Source organism: Nematolebias whitei, chromosome 16 (assembly GCF_014905685.2).
Source record: "Nematolebias whitei isolate Nwh7 chromosome 16, NemWhi1, whole genome shotgun sequence".
NCBI lineage: Eukaryota > Metazoa > Chordata > Actinopteri > Cyprinodontiformes > Rivulidae > Nematolebias > Nematolebias whitei.
This window is the reverse complement of record NC_056513.1, coordinates 34,025,392-34,034,198: the sequence shown is the minus strand read 5'-3', so window position 1 is coordinate 34,034,198 and position 8,807 is coordinate 34,025,392. Positions and strand designations below refer to the sequence as shown.

The 8,807-nt window shown below is 41.5% G+C and overlaps 1 protein-coding gene across 1 annotated transcript in view; it reads left to right on the top strand.

Annotated features, from left to right (window-relative positions):
* The first annotated feature begins 1,197 nt into the window (after positions 1 to 1,197).
* Positions 1,198 to 8,807, top strand: part of LOC119423175 (phosphoribosyl pyrophosphate synthase-associated protein 1) — a 14,496-nt gene continuing 6,886 nt past the window's right edge. The window contains exons 1-6 of the mRNA XM_037690585.1: positions 1,198 to 1,877; positions 5,919 to 5,971; positions 6,072 to 6,138; positions 6,275 to 6,447; positions 7,393 to 7,508; positions 7,624 to 7,679. Of these exons, the coding sequence (XP_037546513.1) occupies positions 1,708 to 1,877; positions 5,919 to 5,971; positions 6,072 to 6,138; positions 6,275 to 6,447; positions 7,393 to 7,508; positions 7,624 to 7,679 (635 nt within the window). The 5' untranslated portion in view covers positions 1,198 to 1,707. The remainder of the gene's footprint in view (positions 1,878 to 5,918; positions 5,972 to 6,071; positions 6,139 to 6,274; positions 6,448 to 7,392; positions 7,509 to 7,623; positions 7,680 to 8,807) is intronic.

The window sequence follows — 8,807 nt, the reverse complement described above, 5'->3', positions numbered from 1 at the left end:
TTAGCTCTGGGGGGGGGGGGGGGGGGGGTACAGAGGGAAAATTCCGCTCTGTAAACCTCTCCACTCTGGTGATGGGAGCGAAGGTGGAGACGGGCACCTTCAGCCTACCAGGTCCGTCCGGCTGCAGCCTCGTTCCAGTAGGACGTGTCGTCACAGCTGGGAAACGAGGCCAGATGGGGTCAGGGAGGCGAGTCAGGGTGGAGCCAAACCTTCCCGCTAGATCATCCGATCTGGGCAGGGGGAGGAGAGGGACGGAAAGTCCCTTCGTGTCAGCCGCCTCCTGGATTATGCCGGACAGCTCCGAGAGGAGGGCACCGACGACTGGGAGCGGTGTGTTCGCCAATGCGGAAAGGCCTGGGGGGGGGGGGCATCCACTCAGCCCATCCAACCCGTTCCAACACTACGCTCTCCAGGAGCGAATGAGCAGTGGTGCTGCTGCTGACGTCGCCTTTCCTGGAGGAATTATCCTATTCGCTCTGTGACTCGGCGTCAAAAAAGGCTATGGCGTCATCCAGCGAACAGTCCTCCGTCATTGAGAGACACTTCTCAATGTTAGCCTTGAACAAGGCTGCTCGCCTCTGTCTCTCCTCAGGAGGGAGGAGGTCACAGAGATGGCAGGAGGAGGCGAGGTCGGCGTGGCGGGGATCCAGGCATCCTTCACAGATGTCGTGACGGTTGAAGCTCAGCATGTAGCCGGTCTTGCAGGATAGGCACAGGCGGATGGTGCTGGACATCGTGTTCTTGTAAAAAAAAACAGTGCTGGTTGCTTGCTGAAGAAAAATGGGAGCTGATTACCTGGTCTCACCGTAATTTATACGGACCAGGTGAGGCCCACACAGCAGGTGGGCGTGGACTAAAGTTTTCAGTGCTGTGCTTCGTGCGACAAAACCCACCAGCGACTGCCTTAAAGGGCGAAGCCTATACGAAATAGAACAACTGGACTTTTTTTCTGAAGCTATTCTTTCAGCTTCAGAATAGAAGTCCCTTTTTTTTCCTTCTTCTTTTTTTTGTGGGGGGGGTGTGTGTGAATGTTTTTTCAAAAACAAAAGCGTGAGGAAGAATTTAAACTTAATGTAATAAATCCAACCTCCAAATGGTGGCAGTATATTGATGCCCTTCGTGTATAATCTGCAGTATCAACATCTAATGAAGAAGAAATATAAGCTTTCTGATTGGCTCTTGTAAAAGTCAGTTCCTGTTTTTCATCCAATGGATGAGTGCGCGTGGTGTTTTTTTAATCCGACCTCTACAGCACCACGAAAAAAGTTGTAATTTGAGTGTGACGCAGATTTAGTTAAAAAAGCTGTTTGCAGTATTTTCTTTCTGATCCTTTAGTGTAATCAACATAACTTTAAAACGTTTCGGCGGTACGGGACACTTCCGGCTGAAGGTCCCGAAGGATTAAGAGAAACGAACGACTCGGTTTTCCATCTGCTGAGTTTTTTTTTTCCCCCAGCCGTTGGTAGATTTGACTTGTTACTCCCGCTAGACCCGCTGCTTCCATCCATGTGGGACATAATGTGCCTTCTCTGTTGTAGGCTTCATGTTTAGTACACACAAGTTTCCATTGTTTATAGTTTCTAAATTTGGGTTTCACCTTCACGATGGCGACCATCTGAACCAAGAACCGCATGAATTTGAACTGAAAGTCGTGTCCCCGCTTTTCTGAGCTAAATCCAGGAACACCACAGCCTCCTCCGGAGCAGCATGCCCATCAGACGCTTCGGGGGTCACAGGTCTCTTGGTTCTTGTTCTCCGACCGCTAAATTACTGTCGTATGATTACACGAGGAAAATGAATATTTCAAAAAGTGGCTACCGTGTGTTCACGGCCAACTCCAGCACCGCCTGTACCGAGCTGGCCAAGAAGATCACAGAGTAAGTATGGACATGTTTAAATAATAAACGTGGTGGCAGCCATTCACTCATGAGACGTGCAGAATAAATCTGAATCAGTGATGATGTGGGAGCATCACTCATTGTTATACAGAACCAGAAGCCAGGCCCAGTGTAAATTTGGGTTTGGAGGGTTATTCCTTATGGAAACCTTAAACAATGCTTTACTGCATGACGGGTAACAAGAAAATTACATTTGTTGAGGCATTTCCTTTATATAAAAATAACAGCAGATGTGCTGGAGCCAAAAAGTTCCAGTTTTGTTGTGTCAGCATGTATTTTAGTAAATTCCCGTTTTTAAATTTAAGTGCTATGTGTTGTTATCATACAAGGGCAAATTTAGTTCTCTGCATTTAACCCTTCACACGTGGGATACACCCAGGTGGAGCAGTGGACGGCTACATTGAGGAAAATAAGTATTTGAACACCCTGCGACTTAGCAAGTTCTCCCACTTAGAAATCATGGAGGGGTCTGAAATTTTCATCTTAGGTGCATGTCCACTGTGAGAAACATAATCTAAAAATATATATATATATCCGGAAATCACAATGTATGATTTTTTAATAATTTATTTGTGTGTTGCTGCTGCAAATAAGTATTTGAACACCTGCCAATCAGCAACAATCCTGGCCCTCAAAGACCTGTTAGTCCACCTCTAAAACATCCACCTCCACTCCACTTATTATTTTAAATTAGAAGCACCTGTTTGAGGTCGTTAGCTACATAAAGACACCTGTCCACCCCACACAATCAGTAAGACTCCAACTACTAACATGGCTAAGACCAAAGACACCAGAGACAAAATTGTAGACCTCCAAAAGGCTGGAAAGAGCTACGGGGCAATTACCAAGCAGCTTGGTGAAAAAAGATCAAATGTTGGAGCAATTATTAGAAAATGGAAGAAGCTAGACATGACTGTCAATCTCCCTCAGACTGGGGATCCATGCAAGATCTCACCTCGTGGCGTATCAGTGATCCTAAGAAAGGTGAGGAATCAGCTCAGAACTACACGGGAGAAGCTGCTCAATGACCTGAAGAGAGCTGGCACCACTGTTTCCAAGGTTACTGTGGGTAATACACGAAGACGTCATAGTTTAAAATCATGCATGGCATAGAAGGTTCCCCTGCTTAAATCAGCACACGTCCAGGCCCGTCTTAAGTTTGCCCATGACCATTTGAATGATCCAGAGGAGTCATGGGAGAAAGTTCTGTGGTCAGATGAGACCAAAATAAAACTTTTTGGTCTTAATTCCACTAGCCTGCTACAGTGTGTGCAAACCTGGTGGAAAAACTACAGGAAACCTTTGACCTCTGTAACTGCAAACAAAGGCTACTGTACCAAATATTAACATTGATTTTCACAGGTGTTCAAATACTTATTTGCAGCAGTAACACACAAATAAATTATAAAAAAAATCATACATTGTGATTTCTGTTGTTTTTTTTTAAGATTATGTCTCTCACAGTGGACATGCACCTAAGATGAAAATTTCAGACCCCTCCATGATTTCTAAGTGGGAGAACTTGCAAAGTCGCAGGGTGTTCAAATACTTATTTTCCTCACTGTATGTAAGCGCCCGGGAACAATTGGGGATTGGGTGTCTTGCTCAGGGACACCATGACGTGGGAATGGCGGGGAGTCGAAGCGCGATTTTTGTGGTCCCAGTTCGGCTGATCTGCCTCTACCCCGTCTCGTCCCCCTAAAAACCATCGCAGTTTGGTATTTTTGTGTTTTTCTGCTAACAGTGAAGCCCTCAAAATAAAATGGATGGCTTGATCAGAAAGTGACATACCTGAACCTTGGGAGTTCATCTTGAATGGTTTTGAATGGTTTATTTTTGAGCTCTTCTACCTTCTGCTCTATCCATTTTTATCATCCTGGGGTTGCATTAACACTTGGGTCTACTAGGCCTGTCATGGTAAACATTAAATCAATTAATCGCATGATAAATGAAAATTATCGACCTCATTTTCATTTATCAGCTTTATCATTTATTCGTCTCTCTCTCTCTACTGAAGACACTGGATGACAAGGCTCAACTCAGGTGTTCTTCACTGACACCTCTAGGGGTTCACCGATTGCAGTTTTCTGGCCCATCACCATTCACCGATTTCTAAAAAGCCTGACCTGCCGATTCCGATTTTGGCTGATACTGATTTTTGTTTTGTAAGCGACACTGTCAGGTGTTATAAGGTCACAATGCACCTTCAATTTTCCAATATTAATTTAAGAAAACCTACCCTTGAACAATATCCTAGAAACATTAAAAACTTGTTTTAACTGGCCATGAGGTAGTACTCTGAAATACAAATCAAGTTTAGACAATTATTAAAAAAAATAAAAGATCTGTAAAATTGGTTTCTCATGTAAGTATCGGCTGATTTCCGATTTCTCAAAATTAAGGAAATCGGGGCCGATAAATCGGCCGGCTGATTTATCGGTGCACACCTAGACACACCCCATCACCACCACCCCATTTCTCTTTTCTCTTTAGAATCCATTTTAACCATGATCTTAAATCATGTTTTTGGATCATTAGAAGCAACTAAGCTACGAGCTAAGCTATCAGGCCGACCTCAGGGAAAAATGTTTGTTAATTTGTTTTGAGTGTAGTACAAAAAAAGGTACTACACTCAAAACAAATTAAACATTTCTTCTTAAATTTGACAATAATTACCAATTATTGTCAAATTTCAAACAATATCTATCGCAATAATTTCTGAGACATTTAATTGCCCAGCAAAATTTGTTATCGTGACAGGCCTAGCGTCTACATCCTGGGAGGTTGTCTACAGTCCCATAAACCCTGTAGTCAACCTTTGTCACCAGTATACACAGTTAAACCTCACAAATGTACTAAAAACACAAATGACCTTCGTCTATATGAGCTTTCCAGTTTAGACTGGATGTTTCAAGGTCGTCTTTGTGGTACCGTTCTACTTCCAGTCCATGTTTAAGCAGGCTCTGCAGCTGTGAGGTTCTTTTACAAGCCAATCAGAGGAGACTTTACTACAGCCAAAACAGTATTACTGGATTTCTTAGTTTTACTGCAGAGGGTCAGTAACCATTAGTAACTATTATTATTATATTATTATTATTATTATTAGTCTGAAATGTGTGGAGTATCCCACAGAGCTGCTCACTAAAACCCAGAAGGAGAACCTAAAGTCTTTTCATGTCTATTTTCAGAAATCAGACTTTGCATCATTATTACTTTCAGAATGTACAACAAGCTTTATTTAAGTTGCTCACGTAGGTTTTGGATAAGCGTCCCATATTCTGACTCTAAAATGTGTTAAATTTACTAAAGCTTTTACAGTTTTGCTTTTTCAAATATACAGTATTCAATAAATTTGGGCACAAAGGGTCAGTTTGTCTTTTCTATTACTTTTGTTTTTTTGTTGCACATAGGTCGTTTATTCTTTAAATTGTTGCTTAAGGTTAAGAACACTATGTGCACAAGTGTGTTGAAGATTAAAGTTGCATTATCTTCTCACTAATTTGGGATTTTAAAGTGTGGTGAGGGAGATTTAACAACATTAACACCAAACCCTGATCAAAGGAGCCCAGTCTTCAGGTACACGTCTACAAACAGGCCACTGGTAATGAAGGTGAAGTGATTCAAGGAGTGTTTAAACAAGACTTTAGATTCAAAACAATGTACTTTGTACTGTTGAATGAGTCAGCTGTCACATTAAATCTCAAGCATTTATAAAAATTGTGTATTTTAATCAAAACAAAAAGAATAACTACAAATTGAAATCAAATGTTAGAGACGGCTGGTCTAAGTTGAGCAACATAAATAACAGTGCAGGGAAGGAGGCATGTCTCAGGAAGTTAAAATAAAAATACAAATGATCTGAAATATGTTTTTTTACTTGTGTTGTTTTCATCCTTCATTAAACTGGACGGGTGCCACCACCCCGCAGGATGGACATGTCCCTGACTCGAAGTTGCATTTGGTCTACAGTCCACCAGTTAATGATCACTGGCACAAAGATTTGTCTTTTTATCCCCACAGACGTTTGGGTGTGGAGTTGGGCAAGTCAGTGGTGTATCAGGAGTCCAATTCAGGTAAGTGTCAGCTACATGTCCAGACAGCTTGATTTCCTCACTGAAAATGTCTTTTTCAGTTGTTGCATCTGGACCAACTGGTTGTTGTTTCGTTCTGCAGAGACTAGAGTCGAAGTGAAGGAATCTGTCCGTGGACAGGACATCTTTATTATTCAGACCATTCCCAGGTGAGACAGAAGAATGAGCCCAACGTTTTAAACTTTGCTTTCCTTCAGCCCCGAATCAGGACACACAAGATAAAACCACATTAGTTTGACTTTTTAAATAGGAAATTGATCAGACGCGCTCTGTTCTGTTTCTCAGAGATGTCAACACAGCTGTCATGGAGCTGCTCGTGATGGCTTATGCTCTGAAGACGTCTTGTGCCAAGAACATCATTGGAGTCATTCCTTACTTTCCATACAGCAAGCAGTGCAAGATGAGGAAGAGAGGCTCTATTGTCTGTAAACTGCTGGCTTCTATGCTAGCTAAAGCTGGTAAGACCAGGATGCACATTAACGCATTATAACTTTTAAGTCCAGTTTCTGAAATTATTGACGGTTAATTTGTACATTTATGAACTACAACCCCAATTGCAAAAATGGACTGAGGAAAAATGGAGAACTGTTCTGCAGTTAAATCCAGTTAAATATTGTCCTCTAAACTAAAAAAACAGAGGGATCATCCAGTTTATTAGTATTAGTATATCATTTGTCACACAACGCTTTTAATAAAAATCAGTAAACAAGTTCTCAGCTTTTTTTTGCAGAGAAAAACAACTTTTTACACGAAGGCATGGGTTTACATGAATTTTGGAGCTTTGATAAGACGTGTTTTTTTTTCCTTCCTGAGGTCGGCCTGTTAGTTTAGCTCGTAGCTTAGCTTCTCAGCTTTAAACAATCCAAAAACACAATTTTGGATGGTTAAAACAGATTTTAAAGAGAAAAGAGAAAGGGAGGGGTCAGTGAAGAGCACCAGAGTTGAGCCTTTTGTCATCCAGTGTCTTCAGTAGAACGAGAGAGAGAGACACGAAGAAACGATGAAGCCGATAAATGAAAATGAGATTGATAATTTTAATTTATCATGCGATTAATTGAGTTATTGTTTATTGTGACAGGCCTACTCATGATGTCACCCTCCTGCACATCATCAGCTTCTATGTGGCGAGGGTCAACAGCACATCTTTTAAAATGTTCTCAGGTCTCAGGAACCTCGCCCACAGGCTGGATCCCTCAGCTAATAAAGTAGCTGAATCTAATACCACTCTCTAACAAGAGAACCAGAGTTTTGTTTTATCGTGTATTTCATTATATGTACAGAAATGTCTGCATTGAACAGAGTCAGCCACTTGGTTTTTACTTGTGTATTTGTACTTGAAACTTGTTAGTTTGTTCTGTGGTCATATTTAATAAAAGCTGGTGGTTGTGTGTCCGGTGCTTCAGGGCTCACTCACCTCATCACCATGGACCTTCATCAGAAGGAGATCCAGGGCTTCTTCAACTTCCCCGTTGACAACCTGAGAGCTTCACATTTCCTCATCCAGTACATCCAGGAGCAGGTCGGGCTTCAATAAACCGTACATTTAGCTTTTTACCAAAGCATGTCGGGGTTAAAGTGGTTATCTATAGAACATTGCATATTGTTTTAATGTTTCAAATATCTTTTCTCCTCAGATTCCAGATTACAGGAATGCCATAATTGTTGCAACGTCTCCCTCAGCTGCTAAGAGGTATACAGCATTCCTAAAACGCTCAAAACTTTAAAATGAGAGTCATTAAACGTCCGTGAGGTGGATGTAGCTGTGTATAAGGTTAATACAATTTACTGTAAACCACTCAACCATTCATTCATGCAGTTTTATACATATCTGGGTTCGTTCTGATTGCTGTTTATATTCTAACATCTCTTAGATTTGACAAGAGGAACTCCTCACTTTAAAATAAAAGTGCTTCACATATGAATTTAAAATTCACTGTTACATCGAGACTTTGTTCCACCAAATGTTCCACAGGCCAGAGTTCAGTGACCTCAGCACAAAGTCAGCATCTGTGACTGAGACTATATTTGTGTTCTGTCAGAGCTTCACCTACAGCAGACGTAGTTTCATTCTGTCTAGTGGAATATCTTCTAGCATACGGCCACAAACTCCCCTCACCTCTGCAGATGGATGTTGCTGTGGATGAGTTATGTAAAGTAATAAGCTAACTAGGCCTGTCAAGATAACAAATTTTGCTGGGCTATTAATTGTTTGAAATTTGACAATAATTAGTTATTGTCAAATTTTAAAAGAAATGTTGGTTAATTTTATTTAGCTTGTAGTACCTGTTTTGACCACTGGATAGCAGTATAAGACAGTTTAAACCAAAGGATGGATAGTGACGGAGCGAGCAGCATGTCTTAAGAAAAATGGGAGAGAGACCCCTTGACGTGACACGGACTGTCTCTCATTCCTGTTTTTCTGTTCTCAAAATGGCGGACGCTTGGTGTGGTTTGAGCTCTTTAGCATAGCATTTGCCACACAAAGTTTTTATTTAAAAAATCAGTAAATAAGTTCTCAGCTTCTTTTTACAGAGAAAAACAACTTTTTAGAGGAAGGCACAAGTTTCAACCGTGAATTTTGGGGCTTTGACAAGACAAAGGTTTTTTTTTCCCGAGGTCGGCTTGTTAGCTTAGCTCGTAGCTTAGCTACTCAGTTTAGCTGTTTTTTAACGATCCAAAAACACAATTTTGGACTGTTATGGGGGTCGAGATGGTGTAGAGGCAAGGCAGCTGGCTTGGGACACGAAAGTCCCAGGTTCGATCCCCGGTCACTGCATACATACCTTGTGGTGTCTCTGGGCAGCACACCTTATCCCCA